Source organism: Gadus macrocephalus, chromosome 7 (genome assembly GCF_031168955.1).
Source record: "Gadus macrocephalus chromosome 7, ASM3116895v1".
Lineage (NCBI taxonomy): Eukaryota > Metazoa > Chordata > Actinopteri > Gadiformes > Gadidae > Gadus > Gadus macrocephalus.
This window is the reverse complement of record NC_082388.1, coordinates 21032353-21051729: the sequence shown is the minus strand read 5'-3', so window position 1 is coordinate 21051729 and position 19377 is coordinate 21032353. Positions and strand designations below refer to the sequence as shown.

The 19377-nt window shown below is 44.9% G+C and overlaps 3 protein-coding genes across 7 annotated transcripts in view; 1 reads left to right on the top strand and 2 right to left on the bottom strand.

Moving 5' to 3' along the window:
- The window catches only part of specc1 (sperm antigen with calponin homology and coiled-coil domains 1), a 54752-nt gene extending 51112 nt beyond the window's left edge, over nucleotides 1-3640 (bottom strand). For both annotated transcript variants that reach the window (XM_060057321.1, XM_060057323.1), the window contains exon 1: nucleotides 3508-3640. In XM_060057321.1, coding sequence (XP_059913304.1) covers nucleotides 3508-3568 — 61 coding nt within the window. In that variant the 5' untranslated portion in view covers nucleotides 3569-3640. The remainder of the gene's footprint in view (nucleotides 1-3507) is intronic.
- A 371-nt stretch (nucleotides 3641-4011) lies between these two features.
- On the top strand, nucleotides 4012-6170 carry timm22 (translocase of inner mitochondrial membrane 22 homolog (yeast)). The gene is made up of 4 exons (XM_060057319.1): nucleotides 4012-4281; nucleotides 4722-4918; nucleotides 5354-5426; nucleotides 5530-6170. Exons 1-4 carry the CDS (start codon nucleotides 4029-4031, stop codon nucleotides 5604-5606), a joined length of 600 nt encoding a protein of 199 aa, XP_059913302.1. The 5' UTR covers nucleotides 4012-4028; the 3' UTR covers nucleotides 5607-6170.
- Nucleotides 6171-6648: 478 nt separating this feature from the next.
- abr (ABR activator of RhoGEF and GTPase) overlaps nucleotides 6649-19377 on the bottom strand; it is a 100265-nt gene continuing 87536 nt past the window's right edge. For all 4 annotated transcript variants that reach the window (XM_060057311.1, XM_060057312.1, XM_060057313.1 and 1 more), the window contains 8 exons: nucleotides 13718-13777; nucleotides 13117-13226; nucleotides 12585-12724; nucleotides 11705-11839; nucleotides 10439-10544; nucleotides 9937-10090; nucleotides 8148-8365; nucleotides 6649-8111 (listed from right to left, as the gene is read on the bottom strand). In XM_060057311.1, the coding sequence (XP_059913294.1) occupies nucleotides 8276-8365; nucleotides 9937-10090; nucleotides 10439-10544; nucleotides 11705-11839; nucleotides 12585-12724; nucleotides 13117-13226; nucleotides 13718-13777 (795 nt within the window). In that variant the 3' untranslated portion in view covers nucleotides 6649-8111; nucleotides 8148-8275. The remainder of the gene's footprint in view (nucleotides 8112-8147; nucleotides 8366-9936; nucleotides 10091-10438; nucleotides 10545-11704; nucleotides 11840-12584; nucleotides 12725-13116; nucleotides 13227-13717; nucleotides 13778-19377) is intronic.

Genomic DNA, 19377 nt, shown 5'->3' with positions numbered 1-19377 from the left:
TGTGAAATATTTGCACCTCACACAAAAGCTTCTGGAATGAGTTTTTTTTTTGATGAGGCACTGTGGGTGGTGTTGTTGAATGGTCTGGGGATGACAGACAGACAGAAAGGCAACACACAATGGTCATACAACTATCAACTCTTGTTATCTGCATGCATTTACTGCCACTCCCACATGTGCAGACGCCATCATGGGCAGACGTCATCTGTAAACTAGCTCGTCCTGTTCCCCGGTAGCACATGAGACTATCATCCAATTATAGACTACATCTTCTTGCACATTGAATGTGGAGGACCTGTGAACCCCTTTAATTAAAGGCCTTGAACTATAAACCTGAATTGAACCTGACTTAAAACTAAACCAAGGATAATAATGACTGAGCCATGACTAATGTAAACACTGAAGCAAAGGCTTTGTAAGTGGGACATTAATGTTCACAGACACCATCCCTGCAGTGACTTTGACAAAAAGGACTCGGCCTACATAGGCCATTTATAGAAATGGCAACATTCCCTATAGTTAGTGAATGTGGGCGGGGTAATTCACAAGCACACCAGCTGTCACTGGGACATTTGATTAAATATTGCTTTGAGACTTCAAAACCTAACATTTGACCAATGATGTGGGATGGAGAATGTAATGAAATAAAATGAGATTGGACTTTTTTTATTTGGGTGCCGATACAAGATCCTTTCATTCATCTGAAGTGTTAAAAGTGAATGTACTGTGCTAAATGCCTGTCCATACATACATACATACATACATACACATACATAAATACTGTGCTACATTCGTGTTATATTAAGAATCATGTCACACGAATTGGACTTGAAGACATCCAAGGAATAGCCTTTCCCTTTCGTCAGGAACAAAGGTGCCTCCACTCTGTCGACTGCTCCTTCCTCATTCTTAATTTTCCTTATCTTTGTAATTAGGGGCTCCTCTTGTGGCCCAACGGACATGCCAGTCCACTGCAATCCTAGCCAGACCTCCACTCTTCAGGAGATAACAGCCTTCTAACAGCTCTCTTCAGCTCCTTTCAATAGACAGAACTGTGTAGAGTTGACAGGCAGGCAGGCAGACAGACAGAAAGACTGACTCCTATGTCATTCCTTGTTGTCCGTTATACATACGAAGACTAGCGTGATTTCCTCCAGTTCATGATACGAGTTAGATAACCACTCTCCCTAGAGGAAAGGGATGGATGTAGGACGAGGTGGAAGAGCACACTGCTTCCTAGTCCTGTTGAAATGAGCGACCTAGTTGTCCTGAAATGATGACGCAGCATATTTATATGCGTAAGAAACTACAAATTCATGGTGCGTAGACGTATAAAAGTCACATTACAAAAGTTAATTTATTCACAATTTAAATAGAATACTCAATGCTCGGTAGGAGAAAAACTTCCTGTGTATTCATACCTTGCTATTAATCAATACAACCTCAAGTTGTCTAAGCTTGAATACAACTTCAAGCTGATCAGAGACGACCAATGAAAGGACCTGGAGGTGGACACACTGCTTGAGCCTTATGAGGACACAGAGAGGACCAATGAAAGGACCTGGAGGTGGACACACTCCTTGAGCCTTATGAGGACACAGAGAGGACCAATGAAAGGTCCTGGAGGTGGACACACTCCTTGAGCCTTATGAGGACACCTGAGGAGAGGACCAATGAAAGGACCTGGAGGTGGACACACTTCTAGGGCCTTATGAGGACACAGAGAGGACCAATGAAAGGACCTGGAGGTGGACACACTCCTGGAGCCTTATGAGGACACCCAAAGAGAGGACCAATGAAGAACTGGAGGTGAACACACTCCTGCAGTCTTACGAGGACACTATAACAGTACAAGTTTGGGAAAAGTTATGGACCAGGACGAAAATACACTGCTGCTGTTGCTACTGTCACCTCCTGAGGACATACACGGGAAGAGAAAGCAAAGGTGTATATGCACTGCCTTCAATGACATATACAGTTCTATAAAAATACCAAAACCAACCAAACAACCGGGGGCCAAATTACGTCAGACAATACTTATGTTTTACCCAACCCCTTTCCTGTCTTCACTATCAAAATGCGAATTGCAAACAAGATCAAATAATGGCTGTCATGGCTATTTGAGATTGTGAATAATAATGATCAGAATTAGCCTACTGTACTGCAGTAGCCTACTTTTGAGTTTTGACTGGCTGACCATACCTCAGACACCATCTGCATGTGTTTCATTCTGTCTGGGACAGCCAGTTCTCAACTCAGCTCAGAATATCAGCCAACGAAAAAATTCGACAGCCGTTTCCATCTGGTATAGGCTTGCTTGTCATGAAAAAAATATCAGGTGTTATTACCAGCTAAGAGCAAGTCATATTGCATTGAGCATTTTATTTTGGAGCATAGGCCTACTTAAAAAATTAAGAAGAAAAGAAAAAGTATCTTGTTCCTATGGTCAGGGCTTTACCATTCCACCATTCCACTGACTTAAACGTCTGAAAATGTGAACCCAACCGTTCATGTTGTCATTCTTGGCCTCACAAATAGGATACAGCAGATCCAGGAAAATGTGTGATGTTTAAAGCAACACAAATTGAAATATATTTAATTAGCGTCAATTTATGAACAATACATTTAGTAAGTCATCTGTAGCTTATTCAAATAGTTTATAACTGATTGCTACGAGATTATTGTAGGACCCTAACATACGGAACTACAAGTGTTCAAAGTTGCACGTAGTATCCGTCAATAAATGCCTGTCCTTTGATGCAGTGCATTAGAAGAAACTAGCCGCTGGCAATATGAAATGCCAATTTCAAAACAAAAAGGCACAATTATTGAGCAACTTTGGATGCATATACTTCGTGAGTCTACCAGTATTTTGTCACGTAGCTGTTCAAAGAGTATAGCATAAATGAGCACAGTATTGATAGAGAGAAAAGCAGCTACTCGTTAATCACCTCAAGTTTGGCAGTTGGACAGTGACAACAGTAACACATGGCACCATATTGGTTTCCTAATAATTTTACAACGCACCTTTCCGCCACAGACGGGGTATTAATATAGGTGCATCATAAAACCTTAATGTGGAATGCGTCGTGCCTGCCAAACCTCTCCACACACTGGACTTCCTAGAGAAGCGGTAGCCGTGAACCTCCATGCATCATTCAACGCACTCAACCTGACCGAGTCACACGACTGTAAATAAAAACAACAACGCTCAACCTTGAATTAAGTATAGCCAATTGAATAGGACGTAAGATAAGGATGACTTACACTAGCATTTGCATAAAGTTGCCAAACCGTTCGGTTTATGCCATAGGCGAGGAGCCGTCAGTCTGGTGAAGATAGCCAAGCCATCACGGGCAAAAAACGACTCTGACATCTTCTCTAAATTTGACTCACTGAAATGCTTGTGAGCGCAAAATATTCACTTGTCACTCGGTCAAATTAATTATATATTTCACCGTAGGAACTAAAAGTACGCCGGGGATAAAAGTTTGTTCTGCACCTTACCTTTTCGATATTGCGGCTCCTCTGCTGTTGCTACTGGATGCTCGCGCCTGTCGCGTGTCATACAAGTATCGGCTAATTACGGCACGAGCCGGTAGATGGAGCCCGTGAGTTTGGTGCATTGTCCGTGGTGAACTCTGGGTACTGTAGTTTTCTTTATCTACACTGTAAATGTTATTTAAAAAATATTAAAAACTATCAAATAAATAATGGTTGATTCACTAATTTCTGACTATTGAGTGCACGATTTACTTAATCAATACTTAAAAATAAATCGAATGATTACTAACTCAGGGATGTGAATATTTGGCGAATGTGCTTACACGAACACTAATACTTAGTTGTATAGAAAATAATTCCTTGATTTGTGTAATATATTATATAGAATATAACACTTTACAGTCGATATTTATTCTACTATGATAGCATATTTATTTTTATTCCCTGTTAAAGACCTTAAAGTTAAAGAATCTACACTTTCTAATGGTTAACTGTATTTACCTAGACTCACTTCATCGAAAAACATGGCCGCGTCCACGGATGTTCCTGAATCCGGCGCTCAAGGTTCAAGCCCTTCTAGTTTCAATGTTGATGATGCCCAACATTTCCAGTATAGTATGCTTCTGGAACATCTTATCGGCGATAGGAGGCCGATCAAAGATCTTAATCCAGCCGTCATGGCGGGACTTCCAGTTCCTTATAAAAGCGACGAGCAGAAGATGATCGAGCGAGCAATGGAAAGCTGTACCTTTAAGGCAGCTCTAGCATGTGTTGGAGGTATGGGCTTCATTCAGTATAAAATATGTTTTCATTTCACATGTGTGTAAGTGTATGTGTATATGTATTACTCTCGATATGTAGCTGATATTGCCTTAGCTTGTACTGTCTTCATCGAGCCTCAACCAAATGACAGATATGCAATGGATTCGTGTAGACAGGCAATCAAATTGTCTCAATTATGTATCACTTGACACACACGTGATTGTGTGTATGTCGTCATCAGGCATGACAAATACAAAGCAAGACTCAGTAATATCTGAAATATCAAGTCCACTCGATTCAGAAAAAAAACTTTCGATTCAGTTAATGTCAGGCTCTAACGTTGCAAGAGACTGAGTCGTTAGACTCATAACACCTAAGCATTCAAGACAGGGATTATATCCTGTGCCTCAAATCCCTCAACAACATTTGATTCTTTTTTATTCTTCATTGCACAGGATTCGTCCTTGGTGGAGCTTTTGGTGTGTTCACAGCGGGTATCGACACCAACGTGGGCTTCGACCCCAAGGACCCCATGAGAACTCCAACAGCACGCGAGGTCCTCAAAGACATGGGCCAGAGAGGGATGTCATACGCCAAGAACTTCGCTATGATCGGCGCCATGTTCTCATGCACAGAATGCGTCATAGAATCAGTACGTTACCTCCATGTTGCTCTGCATCATAATTTCAGTTTGTTTCTGTCTATTTGGGAAGTAGTTGGACTACAGATATGAATGCCTTCATGTATAAAATCTTGCCGGGGTCATGATTGAAAAACAAATGCATATTATGAACTATGAAGACACACTTAATTTCCCTGAAATGTTATCAAAGTGTGGCCATTTCCAGTAGTTCCGTTTACAGTAGACCATTGTTGTTATAGCACCCCCATTTGGCATTACTATATCACCATGTTTCAAGTTTGTTAAATGTTTTCTTACAACATTGTTTCCAGATGTGTTATCACTGTTCTGTAAAGTTGATCGTTTTTAAATTATATCAAAACCAGTAATATGAAAGAGACAGACATTGTATCCATTACATTTCTAAATTCTAATCATATATATCTTCAACGTTGCTCCTCACAGTACAGGGGAAAGTCGGACTGGAAGAATGCAATCTACAGTGGCTGTGTCACCGGGGGAGTCATAGGATTCCGTGGTAAGAATTTCCATTCCCTCTCGCTCTGAACTACACTTGTATGTTTTTATTGGTATTTTTATGAAACACTCTTTGTTTTTGTGTGTGTGTGTGTGTGACCTAGCCGGGCTGAAGGCAGGAGTGTTTGGGTGTGGAGGGTTCGCTGCCTTCTCTGCAGCCATCGAGTATTACCTGCGGTGAGACCGGGCTGGGACTTGGGACTCTATGGGCCTTTTCATTCTGCCCCAACGCCATGAACCAGGATGAAGATGTGACTGTTTTTCTCACCTTGAACAAGTCTCGGCGTGGATGAGGAATGATATGCAGTAAGAGGAGGATCAGACCGGATCAAAGCTTGTCATCACTTCATGCAGAATTCTGATTGGACGATTTTATTTTTTGGTCAAAAGGTCTGTGTATTAGTTTGCACACTGTGTGGTGCAATGGTTGCCCTATGGTGGTCCAGAGAGTAGGCGTGCATCGTTTACCTGATGTCTTTCAAAGTTGACCCCTTTGATATGTATGTTAATAATATATATGTGAATGAATCTGTTGGACCATTTACACAATTAAAAATGACTACACGAGCGGATGAAAACTGTAATGGTCTTACATTTAGCCTGTAATTAATGTCTGTAAAAAAACAGTTTGTTTTCCAGTAACATATTGGAATTGTGAATTTCATGTGGATAAAGTCGTTAGTTTATCCCTGATTTGCAAATGTCATTGTACATCTTGAATCTATTATACATGTATAAACATAAACATGTGTGGTGTTTGTATTCAGTACACTACCCTGCCTAATTCATGCAACAAATATTTAACATCCAATGTGTTCACAGCTAGCTTTCTAATAAGATCAATCATACCTCAGAAAGCAGATAAACCGTTGTTACATGCCATGTGTTATTTAAAACCTCTTTCAATGGATTGTATTTCAATAACTTCAGAATATAGCTGGTCAGTAGAATGGCCTATGAACACTAGGGGGAGCTATAGGCCTAGATAGCACTGAAACGCCATCATAACATTCTGTAGGCCTAAAAGGTGGGAGTAAATTGTTCAAATCAATCGATAATTGCCATGCTGAGATTTGGGGGGCTGGGCTCGATTCACTATTTCAATCAGATTTGTACATTCTAACATACAACAATTTACATAATTATGTTAAGCAGTTTGGTAGTTGCTCATAGTCAGTCTCAAGTAAGCTTGGGCCTCAGCTCAGTTCAACACAGAGACAAGGTGACAGTGTTTTGGTACATTTTATTTTACTTAAAAAAAGGAAAGTTCACATTGACATTTAGCCTCAATACAGTATACTGAATTTCTTCTCAAAGAAAGTAAAATACAATGTATGAATTTATTTTATTCTTATATTAAAAATATCAAATAGTACTCATCTAGCAGTGCTTACTTTAAGATATGTCACAGGCTTGACAGCAGAAAGGTTGGATTTACACGGCGCAGTGATGGATCTCTGCTTGTCTGCTGAAGAGCGAGTGGAGTCAAACTACCTTTGCGTTAACCCGCCTGTTTCTGATAGACAAGCTGAACATGCAATGAGGACTACACAAATCATCTCATCGATTATACCGGTGCAGTAAAACATCTCGAACAGGCTAGCGATGCAACGACAAGAAGAACAAAAATGCTAATGTTCCATTACGCTTCGTTCCCTAACCCCCTCGCCACATGACATCACCCTCAAGTCTCCTCTAGTGCTCTTCTTTAAAACTGTGATTTCAAATCAATTGGCAGACTTCAAACGGTTTGTGATCCTTTCAGTACAGCTTACGAACCATGGACATGGTGATTGAGAAAATTAGTCTAAAAAACATCACTACCTGAATAAACTTCAAAAAACAGACTCCTTAGAGTTTGACTCTAGTCGCACAGAACTGTACAGGCACACATAATATTTATATATATTTTTTAAATAAATAGGGCAAACTTGGCCAACAACCGAAAGAGGGGGCCATGTTTTGTACACTGACAAACCCTTGTTTGTCACTACAAAGATCGTGTCGCCAGTCCTGTATTAAGATGGCTTCCTGGCAAATCCTGATTTGCAGAGTCCACACACACACACACACACACACACACACACACACACACACACACACACACACACACACACACACACACACACACACACACACACACACACACACCAATGTGCTCCATCCTCACAAACACACACGCACACACACTCCTCCATTACATGCACAACAGCAGAGAGCGCACAAAGACAGAAAAATGATATAAAAAACAAAACAAATGGTCCTTTAAACAAAACTATTATTCTTCTTTTGTAAAATATGCAAATGCCATTTGTTTAGTAAATGCCTCATAATGGGAACAAGGTGGGCTGGAAGTGACCCGTTTGGATCATCAGGACCCCGCCACACGATAGGTCAAACACATGTGTGGCCCCCCCGGGCTGTGGCAGGCTCTCCTACTGGTGTTCCCGTGTCGGCTGTAGGCAGGAACTCTGTAGTCGTTGGCTCCAATCAGGGTCATATGCGGAAACAGTAAGAGGTGGGGGGGGGGGGGGGGGGGGAATGGAACCAGGAACGCGGCCGCGCTCGAGTTCCATCAGATTTATGTACAGTACAGAGACGAGTATGTGTGCCTGCGTTTGTTTGTGTGTGTGTAGGCAGATGGATGGATGGGTCATCAGAAATTACTAGAAAGACCGGGGAAAGTGTGTGTGTGTGGGGGGGATCTCCTCCACACATCAAGTTGTTTGACTCTTGTCATGAGGGGGTAGGTGTGTGTGTGTGTGTCGGGGGGTCTGTACAATTGAGAGGCTTCTAGAAAGAGGAGGCACCAGGAGGTCGTCCCTCAAACCCCCTTGCCCCTGGTAAGGGTTAGACGTCGGTGGAGAAGTAGAGCGTGTTGCGCTTGAGTTCCGCGAAGGAGATTGGGGGGTGCTGCAGATAGTACAGCAGCACCTGGACCTAGAGAGGGAGAGGGAGAGAGGGGGAGAGGGAGAGAGGGGGAGAGGGAGAGAGGGAGAGAGGGAGAGAGAGAGAGGCAGAGAGAGAGGGAGAGAGAGAGAAAGGACTTCAGAATTTAGCATGCCACACTAGCTTATTTCCCACACTCAGATCTTTCCCAAAGCTTTTAATCCACTTGTATTCCCATTATATCGTTCTAACTGGAACACGCGTCCAGTCAGAACGCCATTGCCGGTTTCTAATAACGGATTCATTACAGTCTTGTATTGGCAGCCGCCCAGCAGGAAAATCACATCAATAAATTCCTGGCGCAATTCCTTCGGTAATATGTTCTACATTCTTCTATGATATAGCACAGAAGCCAGCAGGCACCTACACCCAGATGGAAGTCCACACAGATGGGACCTGTGAGGGTCATATTTGGATTTGGCGTCTGCTCTCGCCACACATCCCTAGTTTCTCCCCGTAGTGTGTGTGTGTGCGCGATGTTGGACAGACTCCCCACTTGACAGAGTAAACACAGACCGCTGTGTGTGTGTGTGTGTGTGTGTGTGTGTGTGTGTGTGTGTGTGTGTGTGTGTGTGTGTGTGTGTGTGTGTGTGTGTGTGTGTGTGTGTGTGTGTGTGTGTGTGTGTGTGTGTGTGTGTGTGTGTGTGTGTGTGTGTGATGTAGGACAAACTCCCCACTTGACCGAGTAAACACGGACCGCTTTAATAAAGCCTTGATTACAAACACTGGGGCTTGATCCCTAATGGAGAGCGATGACTTCCTGCTCCAGCACTCATTTAGGATGATGGACCGCAGCACAGTGTTTACGCAGCGCAGAAGAGATATGTGCGAACCGGAGGCGTCCATTCATTACACCCCCCCCCACCCCCTCACCCCCTGAGATGATGGGACGGCCAGTGGCCTGGATAACAGCTGGGAGAGACCACGATGGCTGTGGGGGGGGGGGGGGTCCAATCTGACAACAGGTCTCCTGTTGGAACTATTGTGTGTTCATGGAAAGTCACTACATTGTAGTCAAACTGAGACTGCATTGCGGTGGTGTGTGGAAGCTGGTGGATCTGAATCCCTCTCTGTTTCAAACGATATCCCAGAAGGATGAGGAGTGATCTTGCCAAGAAGATCTATTATTCATTCTGCACTATATTCTGTTCAAATGTATTTTTAACTTCAGTGTTAGAAAGTAGCGCAATCAACCCCCTTGTTTGATTGTTTTTATAACACAAAGGAAACTCAATTTCCTCTGTGTAGGGAAGTGTGAGAATATCTAATTAGGTTTTCAAAGTGACAGCTACTTTGACAAAATCCAGGGTAAATAGTGACATCCCGGAAGAATACGGAAAAGATTTGCCAAGAACATTCAATATTAACCCCAAAAAGTTCTATATCTATATCCAAGTCCAAGATCTATGATCATTTCCATTTCAGTACGAACACAGTTCCAACATGTCTGTCCAACTTGTTCCTACCGAAAGGCATTGGAATGTTATTCAACACACATGCTCACACACCCATACCCCCCGCAACACACACACACACACACACACACGCACACGCGCCTGTACCTGTGCCATGACGTCGTGGGACCAGATGTCGGAGGCGGTGGTGATGCTCAGGGTCTTGGCGATCTCGGACTCGGAGGGCCGGAGCAGGGTGGGGCCGAACACGGTGGCCAGGTTGTGCAGGGACATCTTGTTGATGGGCTCCTTCTCTGCCACCCTACAGCAGCAGCAGCAGCAGCAACAACAACCACTTAGAAGGGGAGCGGGAGGCAAGGCAGGGGTAACACTAACCCCTGGACGTGGTTTCACTACCCTTTGGACGTGTCCGTGTGAGTTTCTGTGTGTGTGTGTTGATTTGTGTGTGTGTTGATGTGTGTGTGCGTGTGTGTTGATGTGTGTGTGGATGTGTGAGTTTGTGTGTTGATGTGTGTATATCAGTGTCCATGTGTGTATGTGTCCATGCGTGTATGTGTATGGGTCCGTGTGCGTGTGCGTGTGTGTGTGTGTGTGTGTGTGTGTGTATCCGTGTCCATGTGTGTATATGTACGTGTGCATGTGTGTGTACCTCTTCAGGTGTTCCAGCAGGATGAGGAAGGTGATGAGGTTGGGGTCCGGCAGAGATCGCAGCAGGTGCATCATGCAGTTCTCCTTGGCTGCAGGGTCGGAGAGAGCTGTGGGAAGAGAGACAGACAGTGAGGCTGTTGATACAAATCAGTCCCTCCTCAGACGCCTACTCTGGACCCCCGAGGAACTCAACTCTACGCTCATCCAGTGGGACCTTCCATTCATTTCGCATGTAGATGAGTAGGCATCTGCAAATTAAACATTATGCAGATTGTCTTCTGACCCCTGCTCTTTGACCACGGTGGCTTCTGCCAATCACCTCGGAGCATTAAAGGTCAAAACGTCAATATGCTTATTCCACAATCGATCCATCGGTGGACATTAAAAGCAAAACAAGGTCTGAGCCCATAGATTTTTTTTCCTTAAACCCTGAGCGAAGGCCCAGTGGACACCGAGCTCAAACCGGCAACTGCTTACGGCGGCAGAAAATAAACCACCAAATCACTATGGTGTGACTATAGCATCTAAAGTACGGTGCGAGACAATCTAAAAACACCTCTTCTTGCACTTCTTTGCTCAATGCTCTCTCTCGGTGTGTGTCCATGTGTATGTGTGCGTGTGTGTGTCTGCGTGTGTGTGTTTCTGCGTGTGCACGTGTGAGTGTGTGTCTGCCTGTGTGTGTGTGTGTCTGCGTCTCGGCGTGAGTGTGTGTCTGTTACAGAATGGGTAGAGGAAACCCGGTGCCTCACCTACGCCCTCCATGAAGGCGGGGTAGAGGCGGTCGTGGTGTGTGTGTGTGTGTGTGTGTGTGTGTGTGTGTGTGTGTGTGTGTGTGTGTGTGTGTGTGTGTGTGTGTGTGTGTGTGTGTGTGTGTGTGTGTGTGTGTGTGTGTGTGTGTGTGCGCGTGTGCGCGCGCGCGCGCGCTGGTCTCACCGATGCCCTCCATGAAGGCGGGGTAGAGGCGGTCGTGGTGTGTGTGTGTGTGTGTGTGTGTGTGTGTGTGTGTGTGTGTGTGTGTGTGTGTGCGCGCTGGTCTCACCGATGCCCTCCATGAAGGCGGGGTAGAGGCGGTCGTGGTGTGTGTGTGTGTGTGTGTGTGTGTGTGTGTGTGTGTGTGTGTGCTGGTCTCACCGATGCCCTCCATGAAGGCGGGGTAGAGGCGGTCGTGGTGTGTGTGTGTGTGTGTGTGTGTGTGTGTGTGTGTGTGTGTGTGTGTGTGTGTGTGTGTGTGTGTGTGTGTGTGTGTGTGTGTGTGTGCTGGTCTCACCGATGCCCTCCATGAAGGCGGGGTAGAGGCGGTCAGTGAGCAGCGGCTCGGGCAGCTCCCGGAAGTACAGCTTGAGCGTGCCGGCGATGGCGTTGATGTCCATGTCGCTGAGCATCACCAGGATGTCTTTGGTATCTGGAGGACGGAGGGAGACCACAACAGGAGATCAGGAACCCCGATCAGAGCAGCAGCAGAGGCTGGGGGACTCTGGAGCGTTTGGGGTCACAACCGTCACTGAGATTGAGTGAGCGAGAACACAGCCGCGCTCTCTCTCTCCCCCTCTCTCTCCCTCTCTCTCTCTCTCTCTCTCTCTCTCTCTCCCCCTCTCCCCCTCTCTCTCTCCCTCTCTCTCCCTCTCTCTCCCTCTCTCTCTCTCTCTCTCTCCCTCTCTCTCTCTCTAGCAGTGATGTCATGGAAAGTCACCGGGACCGGGTCGGTGGCTGGGAGTGAAGTTAGAAAGCCCAGCTGACAGCTGGAGCCCCTCACATCCCCCTTGGGAACGGGGCAGGCCCTTTCCCATAAACCTGAGGGCTAAGAGGTCCTCACTGTGCGGGCCAACCAGCATGAGCTGGAGAGGCAAACGGAGAGAGAGAGAGAGAGAGAGAGGAATACGTGTCTGTGTCTCTGTGTCTGTGTGTGTGTGTCTCTGTGTGTGTGTGTGTGTGTCTCTCTGTGTGTACGTGATCTCTCTGTGGGAGTCTCTCTGTGTGTATGTTTGTCTCTCTGTGTGTGTGTGCCTTTCACTTTTTGTGTGTTCCTCTCCCTCTCCCTCTCTAGGTCCAGGTGCTGCTGTACTATCTGCAGCACCCCCCAATCTCCTTCGCGGAGCTCACTGCGTGCGTGCGTGCGTGCGTGCATGCCTGCGTGCGTGCGGTCTTACTGGTATCAAACGCTGCTTTGAGGGTCTGGATGTCCGTGGCCACCCCAGAGATCCGGTAGATCCCCACCTCGTCGATGCCCCTCTTCTCCACCTCCTCAATGCACTGGCGGACGATGTAAGGCACCTTGGAGCGTTCCCGTCTGCAGGGAGGACGGAGGACAGTGGGCAAAGGCATCGGCTTAACATCGACTTCTGACAGATACTGTAAAGACAGCAGGTGGCGTACAGAGGCTTGAACACGGAAGGCTTTGGCTAGGATACAACATGGGTCACTACGTGGGTTCTTCTTCGATAAAGGTGTGCATGTGATGTGTCAAGCTTGCTAATGCTAATACTTTTTGTATTCTAATGAATTATGGAAGACCAAGAAACGAGAATCGTAGCATTGAGTAGGACATTTTAAGCCTGACATTTTTCTTTGCAATTAACCATTTGGAAGCTACGTCCAATGAGTGAATCTAAGTACTTTGGTACACCAAAGCTTCTGTGTCCTTTTTGTTTTTGGTCGAGGAAACCTGGGCAGTTGTCGTACTTTGTCACCACATTGATTTTGACTCCAAAGACTCCGCTCTGTTTCTTGGACGGTGTCCTCTTTAAGCTCAGGTCCCGACTCGTGAACTTCATGGAGAACTCCACTTTGATCTGTTGAAACAAACAAAGCATGTATAAACTACGACTCCCCAAATACAGGGACAGACAGGCAAACAGATAGACAGACTGAGATCAACATGCAGACATGAATAGACTGCACAGTTTTACATCATCTCTGGATACTAAGGATAGCGGTTCAATGAATCCAATTTTATGAAAGCAGTCATGTGAAAACTGTAAACCAACGGCTTTTCTCCACAGGTTATACCATTAACATAGATATGGTACACAATTCAAAAATGAGGTAACAATGGAAATTTACGTTAGATTAATGTGCGTTAAAGCAACAGCAGCACGTCGGGCCAGATGTTTGACCTCCTCATAACACGTGGTGTTAAGTGCTGATAAGTGTTGGCCTGCCTTTATACCCTGCCCCAACCATAACACATGTCTACACTGCAGTACACCGCAAGTCAGTATGACAGTCAGCCACCTTAATGGGCTGTTGAAGTACAAGCGTGTCTTGATGAGAGCCACCTTACCCCATTCATCTCTATGACGTCCATGTGCCAGTTCTTTGACTGCACTGTCGTGGGGTCCAGCTGAGAGATGAGGAAAAGAGAGAGACAGATGCACAGAGAGAGAGAGAGCGAGAGAGAGAGAATATAAACAAGTAAGAGTTAATGACCTGCTATTAGAAAGTAATTCCATGACCACCATTAGGTGATGTGTGTGATCTAATTACACTCCTTCAAAACAAATGGACCATCACAGAAGGAAACCTAATCTAAGGTTGAAGCCTGCTGGCTTCATCCCTCGATCTGCTAAAAGGTAAACTTCCACTACAGCATGGTGCCTCGGCAGACCAGGTCTGTCCTGCACTGTCAAGACTATAAATGTATTTAACGATCACCAGCACTTCACCAACGCCGTCTCCTTTCACATCATTAGATCCTTAAGTCGTTGGGTACGTTTTTGTTATCGACAGGCACACAGGCACACCAACAAACAAACACACGCAGAAGGAAATTCCTACTGGCCTATTTTTAAAAGGCCTAGAAAACAAAATGTCCCGGGATTCTTTTTTTCTTTTTGGATTCCGTCCAATTCCCAGGAATAAATCAGATCCCAAATAACTGAGGCCTTCATTAGGAGAGGAAATGAAAGTATTTGGGTAGTACTACGCCGCCATCGAACACGTAGCTGTGCCCTGTACGAGTTGTCCCGTTGCCAAAGAAACATCTGGACACATTCCCAGTCCCCAGGACTTATGTTAGTTTGAGCTAAATAAAGCTCATCTTTCACACTCAATCAAACGCTCCCCTTCTTTCCAAGATAGCGCCGAGAGGTTTATAAAAGTATGCCGCATGGCTGTGCACTGATGATATGATGCTGGTTTCAGAAAGACTGGGTGCCTTCAGGGGTAGATGTGCTTGGATTAAAAGGATGGTAGGAAAAACAAGAGACCAAAATAGCCCTTAATAAATAGCAGGTTTTTCCCCACACACACGACCATAAGAGAGCAGCGTTAAGTGTTTGCTAAATCACTCAAAATACGACAAAAATAATGCTAGGGGTGCTCTGATAAGTCAGAAATAGACTCAGGCTTGTCATATAGTGGCTCAGCCTTCACATTATTACTACTGGGCTGTCAAAGTGGGGTTTGCCCTTCCCATGGCCCTCTGGGAAAAGGCGTCCAGAGAGCTTACATTCAGCCGCACTGACTGGCCTGGTCTACTCTTTTACTGAGGGCCGTCTTTCCAGTTGGCATGGTGCCTCTGCCCACTAATGCCCACCTTAGCTGATTTTTTTTTAACAGGCTGATTCAGCTGCTGACTGGGGTATCACCACCATCCACATTACACTGTTGTCATTACCGCTCCCCATGACTACACCGAGAAATTATGGGAAGCTGGCGGCGTGTGCAAGGCCAGCATACCTCTCTGCCATCTCTCACTGTCGGCGTTATTAGAATGTGGCCCATTAAAACTTAGTGCGCCTAATTCATTGGCTCGTAAAACGAGAAAAGAAAAGGGAGCATAAGGGATCGGTTTCTCACACTGCTTTTATTGTGAAGGCCTACCCTCCCTCCTCCTCTTGTGCTCCTTGAAGTTCACGAAGGGCTATGTTGGGCTGTGTTCTGCATTGCCAAGAAGGAAAAACCATAAAAGGGCGCAACTCCAAAAGATGTGACCTCTTGTGGGCTTGATGAAAAATAAATAGCGGTAAAATTAAAGTTTCAAGCAGGATTGTAGCAATATAATTCTAATATAATATCAATCCATCCTACAAAAACACATTTTACGCTGTCCTTTCTTGGGACTGTTGTTTGGACAGTTGTGAGTGATAGGAAGTGCTCTGGGACAATTCAATCTTCAATTTTTACCTAGGTCTGCTGACGGTCAGGCAGGATATGCCTAATAGAAATAGGCTGACACATGACATGGGTAAAGGAAATTATTTTGAACGTGGACATGTGAACTATAGTGAAAGAGCAGGAAGCAAGAAGAAAAGAAGAAAGAGGCTAACACGGGACAGATTTCAGTTAACTCCAACCCATTCATCTTTGATATTGATCCAAAGCAAAGAAAATAGGACTAGCTTCCTCTTTGAAAACAGATTGGGAGTAAAAACAAGGGCATGTGTTTATGTGACTGCTGTTTGCAAAAACCAAAAAGGAAATTTGACTGGAGGAGCTGGATACTAGGGAATTCCTTAAGGAGTAGATGGTTCTGATTATGGGAACCTTTAAAGATTCTCAAAGCTATCTGTAAATGGTTATCTGTCAAGACTACCATTCCTTCCTTAAATCATTAAAGATGGCCCATGTCCAGCATCAACAACATTAAATCATTCACTTATTGAAGACCTTTGCAGGTAATTGATTTTTCCACCATTTAGCAATGTATGGGTGCACACCTAGGCTCCCTTTCTGCATCTACATGTGCATGCGGAAGACATACAGAGACAAAAAGGGAAATGAAAAGACTAAAAGGGAAAAGGAAAAAGTAGAAGGATAAAAGGGAGCAGCATTTTTTTTTTTATTAAACCTACCCCATGCTAACTTTTTCCACTGCAGCCAACACTTCCTAATTCAATTTTTTTGTGGTTTTGTTCTCGACAGAAAAAAAGTGATTTATAGACCCTGGTTAGATTGAGTCATGAATGAATGGGGTTTGTTATTCCGAGATCAACTTGAAAATAGTTGTGCAAACTGGCTGCATTGAGAAGGATACATTGTGCTGCTTTAAGTTAACTTCTAAGGTGCCCTCAATTCCCTTTCTCTCACACATCCAACGCCCCCCTTCCTGTCCTGTCCGCCTCCTGTCTATCGTAAAATACAGCAGAGCAGGAGGACTGCTGCGATGTGGACGCCACATGTAACTAGATCCGTCGGCTTTGCACAGTTGGCTACATTGCCCAATCCACACTTCCAAACTAGTCAGGTTTGTGACTGACCAAACTAGCGAGGAGAAGTAAGACCGCTTGAATCGAACCACACACTCCTTGAACACACTGCGTCAGGGCTGCCCCTGACTTAAGGGACAGAGATAAGCAGATTAGACCCTTGATCGTGTATTAACACCATGTGGTGAAGCAAAGAGATCAGACTGATTTGTTAATTGTAGATTTAAGTTCAGTTTCATCCAGTAAACAGGAGGATTTTTTGAAGGATTGGCCAACATTACCTCTCCTGCCATTGTTCTTCTACTTTCCAATACCTGACATTACAGGTAGGACAATCATTCTGGTTGGCAGAGGCATAGAACAGTACAATATTGTTCCCACTTTGAAGCAAAGATGGGCGTGTTGGGGAAACCATTACGCGGGAACTGGCCTGCCACTATCTCAGTCGTACATGACGTGTGCCACCGCAGTGTAGGGGGAAAAGGAGCTGTTCCCGCCCGGTTTCGAACCGAGGACCTTTCGCGTGTTAGGCGAACGTGATAACCACTACACTACGGGAACTGGCTGCAAATGCACCCAGACCATACGGAAAGAACTGAGCCACACAGCCTGCCATCTGTGGCACGTCATTCATCTGGGCCCCTGACCTATTAAAAGGTTGTGACAGAGGGAAGGGGAGCCAACTCATTTCGTACTGCCAGCCATGATTCCCACAGCATTCCCTTATCCAGGACTATTTGCATAATGACTTGTGGTGAATATCCTTAACGAATCCCTTTATCGATTTATTTATTCTCTTGGATCCAAAGAAACAGAGACATGATTCACACACACACACACACACACACACACACACACACACGGTGTGCGTTATCCTGACTCGGTGTGCGTTTCATTTAAAAGAAAAAACATGATTTAACAAACATTGGTCTTTGTTTACATCGTTAGTTTGTTTGAATATTGCATTGGTATTTTTTTTGGATTAAGGAAATTGTGGAATCGCATTGAACGTCGCTCATGCCTTGAAAGGCTTTAGAAATAAAATCCTACTACACTTGATAAAGCAATTATCTTTGTTCTCAGACCTTTTGAAATAAATATTAAAAAGGCACATTTTTGTCATTTTCTTTAGAGGCCCATCCATTCTGTTTTACATTACATTTCAACATCTGCTAACTGGCAGATTAAATATTCATCCAGAAATGGAAAGCTTTACTTCAGTTCTTTAATTAGAAAAACGTGGTTTGGTTTAAGACAGATTACAATGGAATCCATGGGTCTATTGATGCAGAAACTGACATATTCATGTGTGGCTCCACAGTGCCTATTTTTAGACAAAACAAGGCATAATGTTTACCCATGAATTACTAATAGGGCATTTATGACTAAGCAGCGACTAATGCTACTGTAGACATGCAGGGTCTTCTCACTCCGTTGCCATGCGCCTATTGAGTCATTCCCTCATTTGAGCCAATCAGAAAGAGTTTACAGACTCTCAAGCATTCCGATTGGCCCATCGCTACAGGCCATTTTATTGAAATATGTTCTTTCACCCCATATAGAGTCCATAACTGCAATGTACCAGCTCACACTGGTGGACTTATGCAACATAGCCCTTCCTCATTCTATCTGCAGGCCAGCATGAGTAATATCGCTGGTACAAAGTGTACCAGAAAATGTGACCTCCTTGAAGAAAACAGCAAACTATTGCTTAAATGTCCCGAATTCACACCGAAAGGTTATTTTTACGCAACTATGACCTAATTGTCCAACAAGGAGAGGCAAGAGGTCCTGCAAATGAACTGTACGGACTTACTGCCACCTCCTTTTAGCTTAACAAGCTATATCTGTGTTTTATTACACAGGGATGGTTCTGGGATGACCCCACTGCTCTCGCGGGATCTTATGTTTTCCTTTACTGGTCTGTTTGCTGGGAACAAGACATAGTTTTAAGAGAGTCAATTACATAACTGTTTCAGGGCCACATATAACACATTAGATCATCTGAACAATGCATGGACCGATGGGAGTCCCTGAAGTAATACAGTGGTGGAAACAATGTTATAGTTGTGCAGCCTGCAGCATTCCCTTTGTGTAGAAACAATGGTCGACTTCGATGAGGATGACTCAATGTGGCCCAGGGGGCCAGCAGCCTGCAACACTAATTTGAGGATTTATAATACTGGGACGCCCCCCTGCCGAGATTAAATACAGCATGCTAGTCCTCAGTGTTCAGCCGGGGGCGACAGGTTCGGACCCAGGGTGGAGGAGGAGGAGCTCCATTCTGGGTCCCCGACACTCCCAAACCACTGAGGTTTACTGACCTCCCAGTCCCCACCTCCTAGAGCTTATCAACCAATCAGAGGCCCGTGAAGAAGATGGATCGAGTTCAATAACGTTGTGTGTCCCGGGGCTGTGGGGACATTAAAGATTTATGGGGGCTATAAAGAGCCGCCATTATGGGACCTGCTGGCATTTTAGGTGGCCGGGAGGATGACCCTTAATACCTCATCTGCACCAATCAACACACTCGGATGGCTCCGCCTAGCTGGGCTACGGTGTTATCAGGGATGGGCAAATGGGAATTTGGGGGAAGGGAGGAATAAAAGGGTTGCAGCTCAATCCCTTTGACGGCTTAGCTGGTTGCACAATTCCATTGTTCTTCCCCCCCCCCCCCATCACTAAGCCAGCCAGAGTTTTAAATAATGACGACGAAAACACCGGCCAGGGAACCCACTCGTATCACTGAGTAGAACATAATGTCAAACCAAAGGGGAAAAATGAAAAAAAGTCT

Excerpts from the sequence above, each read along its gene's own strand:
- timm22 (XM_060057319.1), top strand. The coding sequence starts at position 4,029 with ATGGCCGCGTCCACGGATGTTCCTGAATCCGGCGCTCAAGGTTCAAGC. Across the intron at positions 4,282-4,721 it reads AGCTCTAGCATGTGTTGGAG|GATTCGTCCTTGGTGGAGCT; the intron begins GTATGGGCTTCA and ends TTCATTGCACAG. Across the intron at positions 4,919-5,353 it reads CAGAATGCGTCATAGAATCA|TACAGGGGAAAGTCGGACTG; the intron begins GTACGTTACCTC and ends TGCTCCTCACAG.